At 43.7% G+C, this 24,871-nt stretch overlaps 1 protein-coding gene across 2 annotated transcripts in view; it reads left to right on the top strand.

The window, feature by feature from the left end:
• Positions 1-24,871, top strand: part of LOC114049655 (interleukin-6 receptor subunit alpha-like) — a 63,546-nt gene that overhangs the window by 13,701 nt on the left and 24,974 nt on the right. Inside the window, exons 2-6 of one of the 2 annotated variants that reach the window (XM_027870934.1) lie at positions 13,038-13,286; positions 15,697-15,820; positions 19,807-19,982; positions 20,630-20,796; positions 21,906-22,044. In XM_027870934.1, the coding sequence (XP_027726735.1) occupies positions 13,038-13,286; positions 15,697-15,820; positions 19,807-19,982; positions 20,630-20,796; positions 21,906-22,044 (855 nt within the window). The remainder of the gene's footprint in view (positions 1-13,037; positions 13,287-15,696; positions 15,821-19,806; positions 19,983-20,629; positions 20,797-21,905; positions 22,045-24,871) is intronic. The other variant, XM_027870935.1, reaches the window with a different exon arrangement.

Raw genomic sequence — 24,871 nt, 5'->3', positions numbered from 1 at the left:
ATGTCAGACTCTTTGTGACCCCATCTGTGGTTTTCTTTGCAAAGACACTGGAGTGGTTTGCCATTTCCTTCTCCAGGTCATTTGACAGGTGAGGAAACTGAGGCAAACAGGATTAAGTGATTTGCCCGGGGTCCCATAGCTAGAAAGTGTTGGAGGCCAGACTTGAACTCGTGAAGATGAGTCTTCTTGACTCCAGGTCCAGTGCTCTATTGCTCTATCCATTGTACCACCTAGCTGCTCTCTCTCTCTCCCTCTCTCTCTCTCTTTCTCTCTCTCTCTGTCTCTCCCTGCGTGTATATGTGTGTGTATATGTGTATATATGTATATGTATATACCTCAATCTGTACTCTGAGTCCTTCACTTCTCTATCAGCAGGCAGTAGCATGTTTCATCTTGCATCCTCTGGAACTATGGTTGGCTGCTGTGTTGATTGGAGTTCTTTGAGGAGTGGTATTGATTAATAGGAAACAGCTCAGAGGAAGACAACCAGGATGGGGGAGGGCTTTAAGATCATGCCATATGAGGATTGATGAAAAAATTAGATATCTTCAGTTTGAAGAGGAGAAGACTTGGGAGCTACATGATCATTTTCTCCAAGTGTTCAAAAGCAAAGATAGTAGACTTGTTGCACTCTCCCTTTTTGAACAGAACTAGACATAATGGGTGGAACTTACAAAGAATAAAACTGAGGTTTCATGTAAGGGAAAGTTTTCTAAGAATGAGAGCTGTTGTAAAGTGGAATGGCCTCCCTTAGGATGTAGTGCTCTCTTGTCACTGTAAGCCTTCAAACAAAGAATGGATGGAACCCAAAAAGAAACAGTTCCTGTCCTCAAAGGGCTTATATTCTATTGGGGAAAACAACACATGCATCAATAAGTTAGTACAAAGTATCTACAAAATAAATTATGTTGTAATTTGGGGGAGAGAGTACTAACAGCGGGGGGTGGGAGAATCAAGGTAGGTCTCTGACAGAAGATACCGCTTGGGTTGAGCTTTAAAGGAAGCTAAGGATTTTATGAGGTGGAGGGGAGGAGAGTGCATTCCAGTGAGATGGGAAATGAAATATCATGAACAGGGAGCAGAAAATAGTTCAGTGTAGCTGGAATATAGAATGGATGAAGGCAAGTAATGTGTAATAATCCTGGGAAGGTAGGTAGAAGCAGTAAAGGCTTTAAATGCTGAACAGGCAGAGATGTATTTAATCCTGGTGACAACAGGGAGCCAAGAGAGTTTCTTGAGCAGGGGAGTGATGAGTTCAAACCTGTGTTTTAGGAATACCAGTTTGGCAGTAGAGAGGCAGAGACTTGACACAGTTCTCTTCCAACTCTGAGCTTCTATGTGCTAAAGTATTTGCCTTCTATCACACAGTAAAGTGTTGAGCCAAATTTCAAACTCAGGTCTCCTGAGGACACACCTTACTGCCTCTTCCTCAAAGACCCCTCCCTTGGCTTCCTTTCAAAGGCTGCTGTTCTCTAGCTGCTTGGGATACTGGGAAGGGCCAGCAATTGTGTCCCTCTCCTCCCTCTTTCCCCTAATTTAGAAAACTCTGCCTGTTCCTGTATCTGGTCCCAATGTGCCTGATACTGAATCTCTAAAATTTTGGAGTGGAAGTGGGGGTGGGCATTAAAATTTGAGGAACCAGAAATAAATTGGAATTATCTGACTCTCAAAGCTTCTGAGTCACTATCTCTAGGTTGACTTCTGTGGAGCTTAAAGGAGCCACTATCTCTGTCTTCAAGCAGTTTATAATTTATTGGACAGACCAAACAAGCACCATGGAGCCAAGATAAATATTTATCCGTACAAGCTGGAGGATGTTCCAGAGGCACAAGCATATGATTAATGGAGAAGCAGCCAGGGTGCCTTGGAGCAGGGATTTCATTATCTGAGTGGGGTTTGGTTAGGTAAATGTGAACCTGGTTCTTGGAAGATGTTAGGGCACAGTTTCAGAGCTAGGTTTTTGGTTCTCATCCATGGAAGAATCTTTTGCTATCTGCTCATAGGATTTAAAGGTGGAAGGAAACTTAGAAATTATCTAGTTCAACCCTCTCATTTTACTGTTGAGGAAACTGAGGCACTGAGAAAGGCAACAACTTGCCTAAGGTCATACCACTAGCAAATGGCAGGATTGGAATTTAAATACTGGTCTTTGAACTCTAAATCTAGTGCCTTTTTCATTACAGAATGTTTTCCTACTATTAAACACTTCACAAATACTTATTAAATACCTACTGTGAGCAAAAGAACATTGAATAAACCTGTTAGGAATGTTGTTGTTCAGTTGTGTCCAACTCTTCGTGACCCCGTGGCCCATCGCATGACAATACTGTCCATGAGGATTTCCTTTTTTTTGATTAAAAAATTTTTTTTTCATGAGGTTTTCTTGGCAAAGATACTGGAGTGGATTAAGGCAAACAGAGGTTAAGAGACTAGCCCAGGGTCATATAGCTAGTAAGTGTCTGAGGCTAGATTTGAACTCAGGTCCTCCTGACTCCAGACCCAGTGCTCTAACCGCTGACCCACCTAGCTGCCTCAAAGGTTAAGAACCTAGGATGTCATCTAATCCAACCTTCTCATTTTACAGATGAGGATAACGAATCCCAGAGAAGTTAAATGACTTGCAGAAGGTCACATGGCTACTTAGTAGCTGAGCCTGAACTTGAATGCTTGTTTCTTGACCAGAATAATGTTACTTCCACCATTCTGGGCATCTCTCTTCATCAATAGCTGGGAATGGAAGTGGGGAGAAGTGAAAGAAAAGGAGAAATCTGGAGACTGACATTTATGATGCCTTGGGGAGGGAATAAGTACAATCAATTCATCAGTCAATCAATCAACAGACATTTCTTTAGAGTCCCTCCTACATGCCAGACACTGTAGTAGGTGATGGGGATACAAAGAAAAAAAGAAATTTCTTTTCATCCTTTTCCCCAAGGAGCTTATGTTCAATATGCTGAAATAAGTGTGCAAAAAAGGCCCAAGAGAAATGCAAAGTCAGTACGAGATAATTTCAGGGGTGTGGGAGGCATTAACAGTGGAGGTGTCGGGGAGAAGGTGGAGGCTTCCTGTAGGAGATGGCACACAAAGTGAGCTTTGAAGGAAACTAGAGATTGTAAGCTCATCCTGAAGCAGGTGATGTGCAGTCGTTTCAGTTGTGTCTGACTCTTAGTGACCCTATTTGGGGTTTTCTTGGCAGAGATACCAGAGTGGTTTGCTATTTCCTTCTCCAGTTCATTTTACAGATGAGGAAACTGAGGCAAACAGAGTGAAATGACTTGCCCAGGGTCACACAGCTAAGAAGTGTCTGAGACTGAATTTGAACTCAGGCTTTCCTGACTCCAGGCTCGGGGCTCTATCGACTGCGCCGCCTAACTGCCCCCTTAGGGGAGCAGTGGATAGAGTGCCAGGCTTGGAGTCAGGAAGACTCATCCTTCTGAGTTCAAATCCAGGCTCAGACACTTACTGTGTGGTTCTGGGCAAGTCGCTTAACCCTGTTTGCCTCAGTTTCCTCATCTGTAAAATGAGCTAGGAAAAAAATGGCAAACCACTCAGGTATCTCTGTCAAGAAAACCCCAAATGGGGTCACAAAGAGTTAGACGTGACTGAAACTACCCAAAAACAACAAAATTGTAAGGGGTAGAGATGAGGAGGAGGTGCATTCTAGGCATGACAGCCTATATAAGGCATTAAGGCAGGAGATGGAATGAATAGCAAGAAGTGGGTTTAATGAAGAGGATATGTGTGTGTGTGTGTGTGTATGTGCCTGTATAACATAAATCTGGATATGTAAGTTGGAGCCAGGCGTTGAGGACTTTTAAAGGTCAAACAGAGGAATTTGTAGCTTATCCTAGAGGTAATAGGGAACCAGAACCACTAGAGGCTATTGACAAAGGGAGTGACCAGTCAGTTCTGTGCCTTAGGAAACAGAAAGAGAAAAGTTAGAAGACTCATGGCAGGGCTACGACGGCCTGGGAAGACCTTGTTGTTGCTTGTCATCCTGGCTTCTCGAAGAGGACCCATGACATTACAAGGGTGATGTCTTGACTTGCTTGTGAATTGGATTTAAGTGAGGCAGAGCTGAGCAGTCATCTGCCTCCCCTCACCCCTCACACCTCAGGGTTCCGCTGGAGCTTCCTGCAACTTCTATAGGACCGGTCGGAGAGGTGTGGTAACAAGAGGGAGGAGAAGAGGAAATGGGAAGATGAGGTCTGTTATATAACCCTAAGGAGGAGGACAATAAAGAGCTGGAGCTGGGAATGGGCAAGTGAGGAGAAAAAGGGGAGGCAGGAATTGAGGGCTGGGCCCCTTCAGGGCAACAGGGTTGGAGAGAATCACCCTGAATGTCTCCCTCTGTTAACCTGGTCTTGTGAGAGGAAATTCAAACTCTTCCTTTCACAGCCCAGACAGCTAGACCTAGAAGCATCGTATTTGGAATCTGAGTCCTGGTTTCAACTCATATGACCTTGCACAAATCCTTAGGGAACCTGTCTGGCCTTACTTTTTTCATCTGTGAAATGAGGAGTTATCAGAGTTCCCTTTCAGGCTTTTACATTTTACATTCTATGGTTCTTTAATTCTGCTCAGGCTGCTGGGTAAGGAGGCCTAAATTTAATTCTACAAATTTACCATTCATTGATTAAGGACCTATAGTATATACAGTTGAGCTCCAGCATCATCCCTGCCCTAGCAGAGCTTACCTTCTAGAAGGAACAGCCAGCTTCTTTAACTTTAAGGTGTGTGACACTCTTCACATATATCTTAGTGCAGATTTAAGATTTTCTAGCTCAAAACATGGGCAGCTAGGTAGTGCGGTGAATAGAGTGCTATGCCTAGAGTCAAGGAGATTCATCTTCATGAGTTCAAATCTGGCCTCAGACGCTTAATAACTGTGTGACCCAGGGCAAGTCACTGACCCCTGTTTGCCTCAGTTTCCTCAACTGTAAAATGAGCTGGGGAAGGAAGTGGCGAACCGCTCCAAGTGTCTGCCAAGAAAACCCAAAATGGGGTCAGAAAGAGTCATTCGTGACTGAACAACAACAAAGCTTAAAACAGCACTAAGCCTTTGGGGACACCCTGTATTATGCCATTTTATCTCTACGACAACCCCAACAACATAAATGTTATCCTCAGATGAGGAAACTGAAGTGAAGAGAGATTAAGTGACTTGCCAAGGCTCAGCCAACTGGTAAGTGTCAGAGGTAATGTTTGAACTCAGGTCTTCCTGACTCCAAGTCCTATGTTCTAACCATTACGCCACCTGGCACATATAGGAATAATTATAATACAAATTAAGGCAAGATAAGTGCATTAGAGAGGGGCAAACAAAGTGCTGTGTGAGGTTTGAGGTCTAGGATATGAAGCTTCCTTTCCCCCCCTACCTCTCCAGCTGCTGGAGGCTTCTGTTCTTGGCACCCAACTCCTTTCTGATCAAAGGTTCTCTTCCTGAAACAAAACTCTTCCTTGCCTCCTCTTTGACCACCTTCCAAACCCTTTCCAGCTACAACCCGAGAGAATGGGAGGGTGAGGTTGCAGGAAGCTCTGAAGCCATTGGGGTGGTCCAACCCATGACCTGTAAGCTCCTGCTCCAGACCAAGGGGCTGCTGGGATTAGCAGCCGCAAGCTAATTCTCTTGCTTTGGCCCAGCTAGCCTCTTACATAAACGAGACTGGGAATCAGAGGTCTGTTTTTGCTGGCACGGAGCACAAGCAGTCTGCGAGAGAGTTGGGAAATAGTGTTTGTGCGTTCATGTTTTCCTCTGATTTTGACGTTTACAAGTTTACTTGAAGAGAGAGAGGGAGAAAAAAACGACTGGAGGAGTATTGCCTCCACGCCCCACCACACCCCTCTTCCCCCACTCCTACTCCCAGCTATTTCAAAAACCCACAACCAGAAGCCAGGAATGGGGAAGGTCAGGGCTTACTGCAATTCGCTGGCCATCACTATGAAATCCAAAGAATGTGGGACATCTATAACTTGGCTCAGGTGAACACTGCCCCTCTTGAGAGCTGGGATTCTAGCGGCTTCAGCCACAAAATGTGGGGGGCATCGTTGCCCTGATTTCCAGGGATTCTGTCTAAGTTCCTCAGAGCCATGGGTGAAGCACTGGTTTCCTTTTTCCTCCAGGGAAAACCCAGGGAGGTGGTGGAAACGTCCTTCCCTAGAGAGCTTGAGGAATCCAGTCATTGTTATGTGTCAGAGCTGGGCCACAGCCAAACCTTCTTAGAATTAGAGATCATGAGATGGCCCTGCCGTGACTCCCGTGGTTTCTAAAGGCATCGATTAAATACCTGTCTTGGATGTGATGTATAATATGCATGTAAACAAGCATGCTCTCTGCCCTCTGGGAGTCCACAGTCTAAGAGAGGCAACACTGATGTGGGCGGAGAGAGACACTGAGGTCTAATACCAGGTTAAGAATTTACATTTTCCTATCAGCGCAGTCCCATCCAATGAGAGTTTATTGAGTGCCGTCTTCATGCACAGAATTGTACTGGGTCTAGGGAACATCAGAAGAAAACCAGTCTCTGCCCTGAAGGAGCTGACATTCTCCTGGAGGGACAAAGCATGTCAAAATATAAAGAATAAGCATGGTAATTTGAGGAGCCCGATTCTATTCAGTCGGTAAGCAATTAGGCTGATAAGGGAAGGAAAGAAGATTTAATGGGGTGAAGGGTCACTACACAGAGAAATGACTATCTTTTGATTGCCCATCTCAGCCCTTCCCCACCAATGCTCATGCATCACACACATGCACACACAGACACACCATCTTTCTTATCTTTATTCTCTTTGACTTGGAAGTTCCCCTCAGAATCCCAAGGTGAAAGGTTCCCTCTCCTCAGGTCCTGACCCAATCCTGGCATGACGGGGACAGGATGTGACACCACCTTTCCCCAAACCCCGTCTTCCCTCCCCCTCCAAGCCACTCATGCTGAGGGTGATGACAGGAAGTCAATTAGATGATTCCTAGAGTCCCTTCCAACTTTGAGATTCAACAAATTCAAAATTTAGCAAATATTTCTTGAGTGACAACTGAATAAAGTGCCGTGCTAGGGGTTTGGGGAGGGGCAAAGTTTAGTTAAGACAGTTTTCACCCTCCTGGAGTTTAAGGTCAAGTAGGCGCGTGAAAGAATATGGCAACTGGTACAGACTGAAGAATTGGAAGGAATCTTAGAAGTTACTAAGTCCAAACCCTCATTTTAGAGGAAACAGAGGCAAAGAGACATAAAGTGACTTGCCCAAGGCCACACAGGGAATAGGTAGCCATATTGGGAGCTGGACCCAGATGGAGAAAACCGAAAAGCTGTGTCAGTACTTGGGCTGGAGTCTAGTGTGTGGAAAGGGGAGCTTGGAGCATAAACAAACTGTCTCTAAGAGAGTCTGAACATTTTGCTCCGTAGAAGAAGGCGGGACTCCAGCTCCAGACTGGTGGAGTTGTTGACTCAACAGTCCTGGACACCAATTTGTTCATAGTCAGAATGAAGAGAATCATTCACCCTTCTCCCAGCCCTGTCTCCTCCCTTCTACACATCCAAGTGCCAGGATAAGTTTAGAAAGATGAATGTCTCTCCACACCTCCAGGCTTCCCCTCCCCCAGCACAGGGTGGAGGTGGTGATTGTGGGGACAGCAAACAGAAGTCACTGGGCATCCCAGAACCAGGTCTCCAGTGCTGAGTATGCTGGAAAGAGTAGCGAAGGGAGGATTGCTGAAGCATTCTCCCGACCTCTTAGGCAAATATTGACACATACTTCCCCTCCCTTTCTGTAGGGGCCAGTCTCTGGGAGGGCCTGGCCCGGACAAAAGATGAAGGAGCAGAGAAAACGTGGACAGATGGAAAGATCAACAGTCTGAGTTCCAATTTACTGACAACTAGGCTTGAGAAATTCTATCTTTAAATTACTCTGTCTAGAGGATGGATAGTCCTGCAGAGCAAACCAGAGGCCTCCAGGTAATCTCTGTTGAGTTGTAGCATAGAGAGAGTTGCTAGTGCGGAAGGTCAAATCTGAGCTGGCAAAGGATTCACAAGCATTATTTGTACTGGAGAATTTTGATTACCCATGTTCCCTGGTCTTTCACCTTCTGAACTATCACATGTAGAGGCAGATGGTGGTTTAATGGATGGAACACTGGGCCTGGAGTCAGGGAAGACCTGAGTTCAAACGTGGCCTCAGACACTTAATAGCTGTGTGACCCTGGGCAAGTCACTTAACCTCTATCTGTCCCAGTTTCTTCAACTGCAAAATGAAGATAATCCTAACACCTACCTTGCAGGGTTGTTTTTTTAGGATCAAATGAGGTAATATTTGCAAAAAGTCCTTAGCTCAGTGCCTAGCCCATAGCAAGGCACTATATAAATGCCTTACCATGGAGGAAGAAAGAAGGGCTACAGAGCTTTTCGATGAATGTTTGAAAGAAGAAGTATTTATTAACTGTGTACTACATGCAAAGTACTTTACTAAGTGATTCAAATAGGGGGTTCAAATAGGAAAGAAAGAATCCCTTCTCTCAAGGAGCTCACATTCTAACAGGAGGAGACAATAGAGTTGTTAGGAAGAAGGAAGGTTCTGGTGGGCCTTAGGGGTTCAGGAGTAGCGCAGATGGTAAGGCCTGGGGGTCTGTAGGGAGCTGCGGCAGGTCAAGACAAGGTTTTCCCAAGGTTTTTCCAGGCATGATTCTTGTATTTATCATCACGGAACCCCAGGAGGAAAGACTTGGAAGAGACCCTAGAACTCATCTAATCAGGCCTTCTTATTTTACAGATAAGGAAACTGAGGCCCAGGGAAGTAGAACGACCTACTCAAGGTCAAACAGGGAGTAGGTGGCAGAGAGGGGGAGATGAAAGCACAGAGACATTTAAGAAATTTGCTTGGACTCACCCAGTCAATTGGTGACCAGAATCCAAGTCTTCTCAGTGAAAGGCTTTTTCAACTAATAAGAGTGGCACAATGGAAAGAGATCTAGACTTGGAGGCAGAGTTTTGGGTTTAATGCTTGCCAGTAGTGTCACCATGGGAAGGTCCCTCCACCTCTTTGTGCCTCAGTGTTCTTCTCTGTAAAATGGATGGGGGTAGTGGTAAGAATTGTTTCTTGCTGCACTATTTATGAGGATGGTCCTTTGAAAAATCTTTGTGCATTTTTTTATCTGCATTTTCTTTTATAACATTGCTGATATGGAAATGTGTTTTGCATGAGTGCATCTGATCTGTGTCAAGTTGCTTGCCTTTTCAAGGAAGGGGGAGGAGAGGGAGGGAAGGAAGGAGGGAGAAAATTTGGAATTCGAAATTTAAAAAAAAACAAACTTTAAAAATTTTTGTTTACATGTAATTGAGAAAAAAAATTTAAAAAGGAAAAAAGGGAAAAGGGGAAAAGGGAAAAAGAAAAATCTTAGTGCACAATTGAAATGTGAGTTATTACTCTTAAGAGTAAAATTGGCAGTAGAGTGAAGGGGAAAAGAGACTCCAAAAAGTTATTCAACTGCAAGGCAGACTCAAGGTCTCCCTCCATTGTATCTCTGATACTTCCAGCTCTGTCTCTCATTGAATGCAGAACTTGTCTCCAGGACTGCTGGTCTCCACCCGGAATTCAGTTAGAGAGCATGTTCCCTATTCTGAGACAGTTTTTGGCTTCTTGGTGTCAAAGCTGTTTGACACTCCAGTTCTGAAGGCATGGAAGGGCAGCCCCAAAGTGCTAGATAACAGCCACTGTTAAAGGACAGAGCTTTCTGCAGAGATGCCGGCAGGTCAGTGTTGAGAGTAAACACAGATCCTTCACATGACTCGAGGCCAAGGTACAGGCTGAGGTCCAAGGATGTGAAAAGTCAGCACCTTTTGGTCAATGAGAGTTAGGGACAGCCTCAGTACCGTAGAATAATAATATTAGCTGACCCAAAGATAAAATGGAGGGGGGATAGATAGACAAAGATAGGAAGATAAAGAAAAGGAAGGAAGGAAAGAAAGAAGGAAGGAAGGGAGGGAGGGAGGAAGGAAGAAAGGAAGGAAAAAAGGAAGGAAGGAAGGAAAAGAAAGGAAGGAAGGAAGGGAGGGAGGGAGGAAGGGAGGGAGAAAACTGGGGTCAAGAGGAGAAGACAGGACATGATCTGGAGTCTGTCCTGAGTTGCCAGGAGGAGCCATGGGGATGCTTGGCACATGGGAGAGTCCTGAGGGGTCTTCAGTCCAGGTATTCCAATCTAGTTTAGACATGTGAAAAACACCCATCAGATCCAAAGGTCCTCTAGTCTCATGAGCCCAATCTTGTCCTCAGACCCTCCCTCAAGCAGTAATTCTAAAATCATAGTTTAGGTTTTATAGGGGCCTCCCAGTAGTCCAAGATCTTGTATTGGGATAACAATGTTTCCGATTTTTTTTTTTTGAGGGTCAGTAGACAGCTTGCAGTCTATGGTCAGTGATGGTGTGAGTGCAAAGTGAGGCAAAAGAGATGTTACTTAGAAAATGCACAATCAGAAAGGGAGGTATAACCTCGGACAAGTCTCTGCCCCTCTCTCTAGAACAAATGGAATTAGACTAGTAACTTCTGAGGTTGCTTCCAGTGAATAATATTAGTAATAACTGTCAGGTGTATAGTGTTTCGAGGTTTATAAAGTATTTTACAAATATATCTATCTCCTTTTATCCTAACAACAACTTTGGAGATATTATTATCTCCATTTTACAGATGAGGAAACTGAGGCAAATAGCTATTAAATTACCCATAGTCACACAGCTAGGAAGTGTCTCAGGCAGGATTTGAACTCAGGTTATCCTGATTTGAGGTCTGAGGTCCAGTGCTCTATCACTTGTACCACATAGCTGCCTAAATTGATGCTCTATTTGATTCTCACAATTACCCCACAAGGCAGGTAGTGCGGGCATCATGGGACTGGCATCCTTGCTCTAAATTCCTGATAGGGTCATGGTGAGAAAAACACTTTGTAAACCATATTTATTTTATTCTTTCAGTGGGTCCATGATCTCTTTAAATTGGCTCTCTTTCCTCCATTGGTGTAGACTGAAACCCATCCACTCTTTATCCTATGTGCTTCTGGGCCATGACTTCCAGAAACTGGAGGCATTCCTCCAGCTCTTTCTTCTATTTATTTATTTGTTTTAATGATTTATTTGTTTGTTTATCCATCCATTCATCCATTTATTTATTCATTCATTCGTTTGTTTGTTTATGTCTTTTATCATTTTATGAACTGCCATGCAGTTCTCAGGCTTTCCATCAATTATTTCTTGCTCTTGCTAACTGGCCTACGTCCCTTTCTGACTGTGGATTTCCAGGGTGAAATTCTTTACAGCTCACCTTGCATTCAAACCAGCATTGGCAGAATGCTGTAGGCTACCCACTCCTGTCCTCCCTCCTTTCCTAAGGGAGCATCACCCCATTGCCCTATGGGTCTCCTGTCATATTTGTTCTTCAGAAATTATGACATCCCAGGATTTGTAGTTGAGCTATGTTGCCAAATAAATATGAGCTCTGAGGATACTGAGCCTCAAGAGAGAGGCAGAGCTGGAACTCCTAAGAGGTCTTGCCACTCCCTGTTTCTGCCCCCATTTTCATTCGATCTGTCCTGACTCATCTTCCTAAAACTTTGCTAGGATCATGTCACCCCTTCTCTCCAAAAACTTTCTGGGTCTCCCTATTTGCTCTGGAATAGAATATCAACTCCCACCTCTAACATTTAAGGACCTTCACAATCTGGTTTCAGGCTATCCTTATAAGCCTGAGCTCACATCATTTCCCTTCCTGTGCCTTACCCACCAGTCAAGTGGGACTAGTCTCCTTCCCCCATCCTTGAGTTATGATCGCCTGTGTCTTTGTTCACCCTGTCCCCCATATTTAGGGGGACGCCAGCTCTACCTATTCTAATCCCAAACAAGTGCCAAGAAGTTCCGCTTTTCTTTTGAGTGCAGCTCACATACTGGAAATTGATAGATAGAAAGATATAGATGTATCTTCATATGCCTACATCTACATATATAGCTACCCACACATATATACATATATGTTCATATACGTATATCTACATATACATCTACACACATATACACATATATCTTCATATACCTCTGTCTATCTATATCTGTACACACACACATATATATATACTCATATATCTTCATATACCTATATCTACATATATATCTGAACACACATGTATATACATATATCTTCACATACCCATATCTACATATATACCTGTACACACATATATATCTTCATATACCTTTATCTACATTATATATCTGTCCATGTATACACATATTTATCTTCATGCCTCCAACATAGAGTACAATGCTTCGCACACAACAGTTTGTTGAATGACTTAGTGACTCAAATTCAGGTCTTCCCAACACCAAATAGTCCTCATTCAATTATATTGTGAAACAGGTACTATCTATAGCACTGCAAGGTCCCAGTTCCAACCAAAACCACCATTTCTCTGTAGATTTCCCCTAAAACTTAAGAATGCCCTCTGCTCCCTGGTAATAGCCCTAAACAACATGTCCAAACAAGGGCAATAACAAAACCATCTCATTTTACCCTGGTGGGTTATGTGGTACAATGTAAAGAGTCTTGGATTTGAAATCAAAGAACCTGGGTTTGAATCCTGCCTCTGCTAGGTACTAAACTGTGTGATCTTTGGCCAATCACTTTCCTTTTCTGCTACTCAGTTTCCCCACCTCAGTTTTCTTATCTTCTTTGAGAATATTTAGCTTCCTTCAAGACTCAGTTCAAGTGCCTCTACCAGGCCTCACCCCTGATTGCAAGTGTGCCCTCCCTCAAAATTACTTCATGTTTATTTTGTAGATATTTTGAATTTACTTATGTTTGTACATGTTGTCCCCCATCCCTTCCATTGGAGTGTAAGCTCCTCGAGGGTAGGAATGGTACATTTTGTCTCTGTATCCCCAACACTTAGCACTCCTAGGAAGGGTTTGATAAATGTTTGCTGAATGAACGAAAGGGTTGGACTCCAGATGTCAAAGGTCCCTCCAAGTTCTGGAGTCTATGGTTCTGTCTTCTCCCTTTCACAGATGTGCCAGGTGATAAGCTGAGCCAGGTGCTTGGTGCCCCTGCCACTCTGACCTGCCTGGGTGGGGAATCGGAGCCTAATGGCACCATTCACTGGAAACTGGATGATAAGCCCATAGGCCCACAGCTTGGCCAAAGGGAAATGGTGGGAGGAAAGCTACTACTGAAGTCAGTGCATTACAGCGACTCAGGAAACTACACCTGCTACCTGGATGGCCGCCCAGTGAAGACCTTGCCTTTGCTAGTGGTTGGTGAGTAACACCCCTGGAACATTGCTATGCTGGCATTCTTTTGGAAGATCCTTCCAATTCATCCTCCATTGCCTCATAGGCCTAGCGGCCTGTGCCCAGATTTGACCTTCTTTACTGCTGGTGGGCTAACCTTCCTTAGAGATCTGGTCACGTCACGCTCCTTTGCTCAAAAATCTTTGATGGTGCCTTACTGATTACTGGGTCAAATCCAGATTTTTTTCCTTGGCATTCAAGATCCTCCATAATCTAGTGCCACCCCCTCTCCCCCCAGCTTTCCTGATTTATTTTATGTTACATGATTCTACAATTTCTAATTCCTAGCCAAACTGGATAATTAGCTCCCCTATACCTCAATGTAAACCGATCTCAGTACTTTTGATTACACTGTTCCTTATATCCGTGATATCCCCTTTGCTCCCGTTTGCTTGTCGAACTTTTACCTAGTTTTTAAAGCCCAACTGAAATGCAGTTTCCTTCAGAAAGTCTTTTCTGACCCCTCCCTCCATCACTGACACCTTCCTTCTTAGACCTTACACAGAATTTTGCTTGGCACCTTTCTAATGCACTTGTATAAAATTGCATTTCAGACTTATCTGTGCTTGTGCTATTATATTCTCTTCCTAGACCATATGCTCCATGAGGGCGGGCACCTTTATTTATTTAAACTTGCCATCTTCTTCGGTGCCTAGCACTGCGTACGGTAGATGTGTGTTAAATGGATACTCTCAGATACGTGCCATGCCTGAAACAAAAAACAAAAACCCATTAATATCCTGTTATTTACTCGGTCCAAGAAATTACAGGAAAAGCTTATTATATTTGCCAGCAAGTGACAGGATACTGGAGAATATTCTGGCTCATGGTTGGGCTGGGTATCTCGCAGCTCAGGACCCAGAGAGCTCAGAACTCTTCTCATAGTGAGTTGGGTGGTTTGGGCTCCACTGGTGTTGGAAATATGCTGCCTCCCTCCCTCGTGGCTTATCTCAGTGACTTGGAAGTTGTTTTAAACAGTAAAAGGAAAGGGAGACTCTCTTCTGGAAATATGCTGTCTTAGCCCTGTGACCTGGGTTAGCCACTCCTCCCAGGGTAGAACTGTATCTTCTAGCACAGTAAATACTCAGTAGTTATGAACAGTGCCGAAGAGGACCGGTGTCAGAGACAGTGCCTAGGATATCATGGGCGCTCCATAGAAAAAGCCTGCATTTATTAAGCACCTGCTAAGTGGCAGTCAGGCAGCCAAGTGGTGCAGTGGATAGAGCTCTGGGCCTGGAGTTAGGAAGAACTGAGTTCAAATACAGCTTCTGATACTTGTTAGCTGTGTTACCCTGGGCAAGTCACTTAACCCTGTGTGCCTCAGTTTCCTCATCTATAAAATGAGCTGGAGAAGGGCATGGCAAACCAGTCCGGTATCTTTACCAAGAAAACTCCAAGCAGGGTCACAAAGAGACACCATTGAAGCAACTGAACAAGAGTAACAGTGTGCCAGGCAGGCACTGGGCTAAATACTGGCTGTACAAATACCAGCAAGTCAGACTGTCCCTGCCCTCAAGGAGTCTACATTATAATGGGGTTAGACAACGCATAGCGGGGAGCCAGAAAGAGAGGAGTACAAGGGTCTTGGCACGGCCTTAGCAAGATAAGCCGAAAGCTGGCCTATGACTGATGGAGTGACTGTGGAGAGGTAGTATAGAACAGTCAAAATACAAACACAAAGGACCTTGGACTTGCAGAGCATCTAGAGTGGGCTATGAACCCCAGTCCTGTTATTTACTCGTTTGTGGGACACTCCCCCTCTTTGCATTTGGGATGAAGAGGTTTATGCTGTTCAACATTCCTCTCCTTGACGTTCAAGGTCAGGGATGTTCAAGGAGGCTTGGATGTTTTCTGAGGTCTCCTCTAGCCTTAGAGTTTGATAAAATAGAACTTGATGTCCACAATTACTAATCTCTATTGCTCCCCTTTCCCTGAGACGTAGCAAGGTATGGTAGAATGAGTACTCAATTGGGAATGAGTAGGCAAAGGTTCAAATCCCATTTCTGTCCTTTACTACCTGGCTTTAACCTCTCTGTGACTCAGTTTCTTTACCTGGACTAAATGACCTCCGGGGTCCAATTCCAGCTCTAAGTCTGTGATCTTCTGATTCTGCTTCCCAGGAGGGAAACGCGACCTGTGGCACCTTGGATTTTCACAAAGCCGTAGTTAGAATACAATGCACTGCTCAACTTGTCTGCCCTCTGAAGGATGTGGGAATCCCTGTGGGGTACAAAGGGGGAGTGTTTTTCAGTTTTATTTTTCAGATTTATTCTCTTTGGACTGCCTGGTCCTCTCACACCTTGGAAGAAAGCTTTTATTGTCTGCCGCCGTGACAACACCCCCTATGTTTACATGCCTGCTACGCTTTCCTTTTCAGACCCTCCTGAGGAGCCCGAGTGCTCGTGCCGGAGGAAGAGTTTCACCAGCGGTGTTTGCTGCGAATGGAGCTTCCAGAGGAAACCGTCCCCACAGACTAAGGCCGTCTTGGTAGTGAGACAGGTGTAAGTGTCTTGGGAGAGGATTTCATTTTAAAATCAGGCCATCCTTGGGAAGGGAGAAGAGAGTCTTTAGAAGTCATGACACTGGAGTCAGGAGAACCTGAGTTCAAATGCGGCCTCAGACCAAACACTTCACACTTACTAACTGTGTGACCCTGGGCGAGTCACTTAACTCCGATTGCCTAAAAAAAAAAAAAAGGCATGACACACAAGGTACTGGGTGCTGAGAAAATAAAGGAAATATTTGCTGGATTGAGCCACAGCAAAATACAAGGCATGTCCTGATCTGAGGAGCTCCAGGAAGGCCCCTACAAATATCTTCCCCCGACTGGCCCATGATGATGACAAATGTCAGAAGGCAGAAGTAGGAGTGACTGATAGAAGTTACCCAGAGGCCAAATTTAGCTCAGTCTAAGGAGGAACTTCCTGCCAGTTAGAGCTGAATGAGAAAAGAATAGGTGGTGAGTTCCCTGTCACTGAAAGCTTCCATGGCAGCTTAGATGACCATTTGTTACAGGTATTGTACAAGGTACAGGTGAGATGCCTTCTAACACTGAGATTCTGATTTTATGCCTGAAACCCCACCATATATGTATATATATATATAGAGAGAGAGAGAGATAGATATAGATATAGATATATAGATATATTATCCCATTTAGTCCTCACAACAACTTTGGGAGATGTCCTATTAAAATGTAAATTAGCCAGGTAGGAATGACGTGTCAAGCCGTGCTCAGCACATAGTAGGTACTTACTAAATGTTTGTTGACTTGACTTGAATGAGATGAAAGAGAGAGAGAGAGAGAGAGAGAGAGAGAGAGAGAGAGAGAGAGAGAGAGAGAGGGAGACTTGTTTTTGCTGGAGAAAGGAGAGTGGGGTATACCTGGATACTCTTGCAGGTCTTGTAGGTAGGGTACCATGAAAGCACAGGGTGCACAGGGATGGGGACAATAAGGAGGAGAAGAGGGGATACCACAAGAGGAAGTGGAAGATGACAAAGATACACTGGGTCTGTTTCACAATCTTGTCTAGCAACCAACAGCCCTGTAGCTGAAGCCCCTTCAATCCAAAAGTTTTCCAAACTAATCTAAAGATAAACACACATATCAGATTCCAAACTTATTTAGCCTCCAGTGCCAAACCTTGCCCTGAGAGCTTCCCCAAAGGAGTTATTTTTTGGGGGGGGTAGGCAATGGGGTTAAGTGACTTGCCTAGGGTCACACAGCTAGTAAGTGTTATGTGTCTGAGGCTGGATTTGAACTCAGGTCCTCCTGAATCCAGGGCTGGTACTCTATCCACTGCGCCACCTAGCTACCCCGCAAAGGAGTTATTCTTTTTTTTTAATTAATAAATTTATTTATTTGTAGTTTTCAACATGTACTTCCACAAGATTTTGAGTTCCAAATTTTCACCCCATCTCACCCCTCCCCCCACCCCAAGATGGCATGCATTCTGAATATCCTTCCCCTAGTCTGCCCTCCCTTCTATCTCTCCCCCCATTCTCTTATCCCCTTCCCCTTCTATTTTCCTATAGGGCAGGATAGATTTCTGTACCCCATTTCCTATATTTCTTATTTCCCAGTTGCATGTGAAAACATTTTTTTTAAACATGTGTTTTTAAAACTTTGGGTTCCAAATTTTCTCCCTTCTTCCTTCCCCACTCACCCTCATTGAAAAGGCAAGCAACTCAATATAGGTTATACATGTGCAGTTATGCAAAACACTTCCATGGTAGACATGCTGTGAAAAACTAACTCTATTTCCCTTAATCCTATCCTGCCCCCCCATTTATTCTATTCTTTCTTTTGACCCTGTCCCTCCTCAGAAGTATTTGCTTCTGATTACCTCCTTTCCCAATCTGCCCTCCCCTCTATCAACCCCCTACTCTCTTGTCCCCGTCCCCCCCTATTTTCCTGTCGGGTAAGACAGATTTCCACACCCAATTGAGTGTGTATGTTATTCCCTTCTTAAGTCAAATCCTATGAGAATAAGATTCACTCATTCCCTCTCACATTCCCCCGTTTCCCCTCCACTGTAAGAGCCTTTTCTTTTCTGTTTTTTTGTGAGATAATTTACCCTGTTCTACCTCTTCCTTTCTCCTCCTAGTCTTCTCTCACCCCTTAATTTTATTCTCCAGATATGACCCCTTCATCTTCAACTCACCCTGTGGCCTCTATCTATCTATCTATCTATCTATCTATCTATCTATCTATCTACGTTCATATAATTTTTTCCCTCCAACTACCCTAATACTGACAAAGGTCTCATGAGTTATAAATATCATCTTTGCATGCAGGAATGTAAACAGTTCAATCTTAATAAGTCTCTTATGATTTCTCTTTCCTGTTTACCTCTTCATGTTCCACTTGAGTCTTGTATTTGAAAGTCAAATTTTCTATTCAGCTCTGGTCTTTTCATCAAGAATGCTTGAAAGTCCTCAGTTTCACTGAATGACTATTTTTCCCCTGAAGGATTATACTCAGTTTTGCTGGGTCAAAGGAGTTATTCTTAAAAGCATAGTTTAGAGACTACCAGTAGTCTCTCAGAGGTCCTTTTGACAGTCCATAGGCTCAGGGTAGAAGGATTTATTTGAAAAATTGCATGCCAAAAATCTACACATGAATGGATGGGCATTGCCCTATTGGGAAAAACACTGAAGACTATTCAAAGTTATTATTACTTTAAGAATCACTCCCCAAGAAAGGGATATAGACATCTCCTGGCTTACCTGATTTACTAACACTGTGTTTCAAGTCTTTATTTGTAAATGGGCTATTTAGAACTTGGAGTTCAACCTGAGTTATGGTAGGCCTAGTGGGTGGAGCGCTGGGCCTAGAGTCAGGAAGCCTCATCTTCCAGAGTTCCAGACACTTACTCTCTGTGTGACTCTGAGCAAGTCACTTAACCCTGTTTGCCTCAGTTTCCTCTTCTGTAAAATGAGCTGGAGAAAGAAACGACAAACGACTCCAGTATCCTCACCAAGAAAACCCCAAATGGGTTCATGGAGAGTTGGACTCAACTGAACAACAAAAAGGCCCAGTGTGATAAGATTACCAAGCTAAAAAGCGTGCAGAAACCTGTTTAATTTGTGACGCGGCTGAAATCTTGCATGTTTGCTCGCAGCAGAAAATAGTAGGAAGCAATATGATGGAGCATGCCCAGTACATTTTTTCTGCTAGAATGCTCCGCTTCTAGCTTCAGCAATTCCCTGTAAGGTAGCCTTTATAAGACTCAGCCTTGGGCTCAGGTTGATTCACCCCAAATTATAAATGGATGACGCAATAGATAGAGTGCCAGGCCTGGAGTCAGGAAGACCTGAGTTCAAATGTGGTCTCAGACACTTACTACAAGTCACTTCACTCTGTTTGCCTCAGTTTCCTCATCTGTAAAATGAGCTGGAGAAGGAAATGGCAAACCATTCTAGCATCTTTGCCAAGAAAACCCCAAAATGGGTTTACAAAGAGTGGGACACAACTGAAAAACAACAACTTCTGAACGCATTGCTGGGGATCAATCTCTCTGAGTTTCCACTTCCTCATCTGTAAAATGGGAATAATGTTTATAATAAGCAGCTCACAGGGCCATTGTGAGTCTAAAATGAGATATGGTAGGCATTTAAACCCCAGGAGACAGGGGCTGCACTTATGATGTCATTGGCAAAAGGATTTCCCAGAAATTCCCTCTACCAATGGAGGCTGTTACCTTCTTTGCAATTTATAGTCAGAGAGTCGCCTAGGGCATTGCCTGTTAGAGCCAGGACTTGAACCCAGGGCTTCCTGGCTCTGAGATCGGCTCTTTATATACCGTACTGTTCTGCCTCTTATGTAAACCTCAGAGCGCCATAGATATGTCAGTTATCGATTGCCAAATCAGTTCTCCAGTATAGTTCTTGCTTCTATTTGCTTTTGCTTGTGTCCAACAGAAGCAGTGCAACAGGGAGGCTAAAAACGAGATTTTTGAGGGTGTTGGTCTTATGTCTCTGGCAGACAGAAAGAAGAGACTTTCCAGAGGCCGTGTCACTACTTGCAGGAATCCCAGAAGTTCTCTTGCCACTTAAATCTTGGGGAAGATGATGACTCCCTCTACTTGGCTGTTTTATGTGTTGACAACGGGGTGGTGAGGAAGTCCAGTAAAGCCTACCGATTCAAGGGCTTTGAAGTGCGTAAGTACACTTCTGCCTTCTCCAGGGCTCCTCCTCCAATTGCTTAGGAGAGATTTTAGAACCCTGGGAACAGAGGGTGTGTGAGGATGGGGCTGCTGGTCAGACCCCTTGTGGTGGGCCAACCATTTTTTTACAACGATTGAGGTAGGGGTGTGCGGGTAATTTTTTTTTAACAAGCTCTCTAGGAAAAAAAAAATTCCCATGACATACTCTTAAGTTTAGTTTCCATCAGAGTCCTTTTTTTTCCCATTTTTTCCATCACTTTCTTATGTCTAGATGATCTACAAAACCAAAAATCAAGTTCTAATTTGTAGCATTTTGCCTATTTCCGAGGTAAAATTGCTCATGCTGAAAATTTGACAGATGGCTCTAGCCCAGGGAGCCTTCACATGCACACCATTGGGTTGGGGAGTCAGAGATAAGGTTTGTTTACAGGAGGTCTGAGTACCGGTGGCATTCAGCAGCCTAGACATCCTGTTTAGATAACTATCAGCAGAGGCTGCTATATAAATGTTTATTGACTGAATAAATGAAGGTATGAATGAAAGGGGAAGGTCTGTACTAAGCACTAAGCTTGTCCCTTATAGCAGGCACTCTTCTTATTTCTCTCTCCCTCTCCTCTCTCCCCATCACCCCCCAACTCTCAGTTCAACCAGATCCTCCAACCAACATCACAGTAACAGCTGTGAACAAAAGCCCCCATTGGCTCAATGTCACCTGGAAAGACCCGCCTTCCTGGAACTCCATTTACTACCGACTCCAATTTGAGCTGCGTTATCGGGCTGAAAAGTCCAAGGCTTACACAGTCATCCAGGTCAGTTCAATTTCACTCGTCCCTTCATGACTTAGGGGCAGGTGGAAACCTCCTCACAGAGATAGTTAAGTTACCATATAGAGATATGTGAAGGAACAATGATTTCCACAGCATGGCAGTGTGTGGGTGGAGGACGAGTGCTCACTGATTTGAATTTCTTCCAGTGATGGAGCCTGTGATTTAGTAGATGAATCCTGGAGAGTTGCCCAAGTGACTTTCCCAGGGTCACACAGTTACTAAGTGTTAGCAGAGCCAAAACCACTTTCACTGAGGCAGCGCAGTGTCCAGCATATTCTCAAATCAACTTCTTAAAACGTAGGGCCAGTGGGGGCCATGGGAGCAGGATTGGATCATATTGGGAAGGACTTATATATATATATATATATATATTATATATATATGAGTTATTGGTTTATTGGTTATTTGGTTATTGTTCAGTTGTTTCAGTTGTGTCTGACTCTTTGTGACATATATATGTATATATATGTTTTTGGGATTTACTTGGCAAAGACACTGGAGTGGTTTGCCATTTCCTTCTCCAGCTCGTTTTATAGATGAGGAAACTGAGGCAAATAGGGTTAAGTGATTTGCCCAGGGTCACACAGGAATAAGTGTCTGAGGTCAAATTTGAGCTCAGGTTTTCCTGACTCTAGGCCCAGTGTTCTATCCACTGAGTCACCTAACTTGCCCCTGGCAGAGTTAGGAAGAAAGAGATGTTTTGAAGGCTTAAAGTGCTATTGAAATGCATTATTTATCACCAAAGAACTGCCTGATTTAGGTAAGAAGTCGGAGCTGTTACAGTTGGTTAGAAGTTGGCCCCATTAACTAACTGGTGGGTAAAAGTTATACAGTTAGAGTAGACTCATGTGTGCATGCACATTGGAGTATTGGAGGTGTATGTGGTCAAAGGTATTTTATGCTTCGCATTTGTGTGTATGTATAGTTGTGAATGCTCATACTTGTGTATATACACAAGTGCAAGTGTTCTAGAGATGTGTTGTATGTGTGTGCATACACACGTGTGACCATTTCTCTGTTTGTGTGTATGTGCATGTACATTTGTGTGTGTGCTAATTCATCTCCTACGTCTTTGTGCCTTTCTCTTTCAGAGGAAGGACCAACACTCATTGATTATCAGTGATGCCTTGAGGGGCATGAGGCATGTTGTGCAGATCCGGGCCAGAGAGGAGTTTGATCATGGCCGATGGAGTGAATGGAGCAAGGAGATCGTGGGCATCCCATGGACAGGTAGAACTGGGGAGGGGGTGGACGCCTTTGTTTTTGACTTTTTAAAAGCTTAGTGATGATAGATGACTTAAAGTAGTAATGTCAAACTCAAAATAGAAATGGGGCCACTACACCACACCTAAGTATCCTTACCAGTTGCATATTGACTTATTGTTGTTGTTAAGTTGTGTCTGACTCTTTGTGACCCCATTTAGGGTTTTCTTGGCAGGGATAATGGAATGGTTTGCCATTTCCTTCTCTAGCTCATTTTACAGATGAGGAAACTGAGGCAAACAGGGTTAAATGACATGCCCAGGGTCACACAGCTAGCACGTATCTAAGGCTGGATTTGAACTCATGAAGATGAGTCTTGCTGAGTCCAATCCCACTGCTCTATCCACTGGCTACCTAGCTGCTTGCATATTGACTTAGAAAACCACATGTTAACATTTTGTTAAATAGTTCTCATTTACATTTTAATCTGATTCAAGCAGGTAGCCTACAGGCCAAGTATTTGACACCTCTGATTTAAAGGACCCTGGAGCTTTAGGGTAGGTAGGGTCCTTAGAGGTCATGCCCTTCAATTTCCCGTAGGATTCCCCTCTATAATATACCCAACAGGTAACCAATCATCCAGCCCCCATTTGAACACTTCTAGTGACAGGGAACTTATCTCACAAGACAAGCAGCTACATGGTCTACTGGGTAGAGTATTGGACATGAAGTCAAGTAGACCTGAGTTCAAATCTGGCCTCAGACCCTTTTTAGCTGTATGATCCTGGGCAAGTCACTTAAATTCTGTGTTTCAGTTCACCAACTATAAAATGGGGATAATTATAGCACCTACCTCCTAGGGCTGTTGTGGGGATCAAATAAGAAACACTTTGCAAATCTTAATGTGCTCTGTAAATGCTAACGATTATTATTACTGTCATTCCTCGTTGGACTTCTCTGTTACGCAGTTCTTTTTCATGTTAAGTCTAAATCTGTCTCCTTCTATCTATTTGGGAAGCAGTGTAGTTTAATGGAAAGAGCACTGGCTGTGGACTCAGATAACTTGGGTTCACATCTTACCTCTGGCATTTACTACTCATGTGACCTTGGACACTTGACTGCCCTGTACCTCAGTTTCTCCATCAGTAAAAGGAATGAGTTGAACTAGAAAAGATTTGAGGTCCTTCCCTTTCTAAATCTAGAATAGTATAGAACAAATATACTCAGTCTTCCATGTAACAGTCTTTCATGTATTTGAAGTTAGCAATCAAGTTCCTTCCCAGCCCCACACCCTTGCCCGCATCTTCTAGTGCCCTAGGCCCTTCAGACTCAGTCTCATGTAATTCTCATGTGAAGTGCTTTCTAGAATCCCGGCCAACTTGGACACTCTCCTCTGGAGAGTGTTCTTTGTCAATGTCCTTCTTTAAACACGTGGCCCAGAAGAGAATACCATTTAATAAATATGGCCTGACCAGTGCCGAGTTGGTGGAACCATTGCTTCCAGGGATCTGGATACCACATTGGTATCAATACATCCAAGCGCAATAGGAAGAACATTGGACCAGAGACGACAAGTCCGAGGCTTGTGTCCCACCTCTGACTCTTACTGGTTTTCTAACTGTGGGCAGGGAGACGACTTACTTCTCTGACCTCTGCATTTTTCATTCATAAAATGGCAATAGTGACACTTGGACTCTCTACCCCTACGAAAGTGTGGTAAGGAAAGAACTTTGTAAATTGTTTTTTTAAAAAAATCTTTTAATTCTTATCTTCATTTTAATTTATTTATATATTTATAAATTTAATTATCCCTTAATTCTTATCTTAATTTTTAGTGATTACGCTGAGACAGTAACTACTTAATTGCAGTGGGACGAAATTGTACTTCACTTAATGGCCCATGACTGCTACTCTAGTCCGCTCAGTACACTCTGCCCTACCCCCCCTTCAGTTCCCCTTTATGCGTTGTCTTCCCCATTAGACTGTAAGCTTCTTGAGGGCAGTTACTGTCTTTCTTTTTGCTTATATTTGCATTCCTAGCACTTACCGCAGTGCCTGGCATTTAGTAAGATTCTCATAAATGCTTGTTGACTGACTGATCACCGTTCTACTCATGCTTTTCTTAATGCAGCCTTATATTTTGTTAATTTCCCTCCTACCACAACATACTGTTGACTCATATTGAGCTTACAGGCCTCTAAAACCCCCAGATCTTTTTCAGATAAATTTCAGTCTAGCTGAATAATTCAACCCCCATTTTGTACTTGTGAAGATGATTTTTTGAACCCAATTGTAAGACTTTGCATTTATTCCTACTAACTTATTTGTTGTTATTCAGTGGTTTTCTATCGTGTCCAACTCTTTGTGACCCCATTTGGGGTTTTCTTGGCAAGGATACTGGAATGGCTTGTCATTTTCTTTTCTAGCTCGTTTTATAACTGAAGAAACTTTTTTTTTTTTTAGGCAATTGGGGTGAAGTGACTTGCCCAGGGTCACACAGCTAGTAAGTGTGAAGTGTTTGGTCTGAGGCCGCATTTGAACTCAGGTCCTCCTGACTCCAGGGCCGGTGCTCTATCCACTGCGCCACCTAGCTGCCCCAAGAAACTTTTATAGATGAAGAAAATGAGGCAAACAGGGGTAAGTGACTTGCTCAGGGTCATACAGCTAGTAAGTGTCTGCAGCTGGATTTGAACTCAGGAAAATGAGTCTACCTGACTCCAGACCTGGCGTTCTGTCCACTGCATCACCTAGCTGCCCTTATTAAATTATTAGTTGGACCCAATGTTCTGTACTGTAAAGATTTTTGAATCCTGACTCTAGGGGCAGCTAGGTGGCACAGTGGATAGAGCACCGG

This window comes from Vombatus ursinus, unplaced genomic scaffold (assembly GCF_900497805.2).
Source record: "Vombatus ursinus unplaced genomic scaffold, bare-nosed wombat genome assembly UNPS02014798.1, whole genome shotgun sequence".
Classification (NCBI taxonomy): Eukaryota; Metazoa; Chordata; class Mammalia; order Diprotodontia; family Vombatidae; genus Vombatus; species Vombatus ursinus.
The sequence above is the reverse complement of the archived record's forward strand: the minus strand, read 5'-3'. Positions and strand labels throughout refer to the sequence as shown.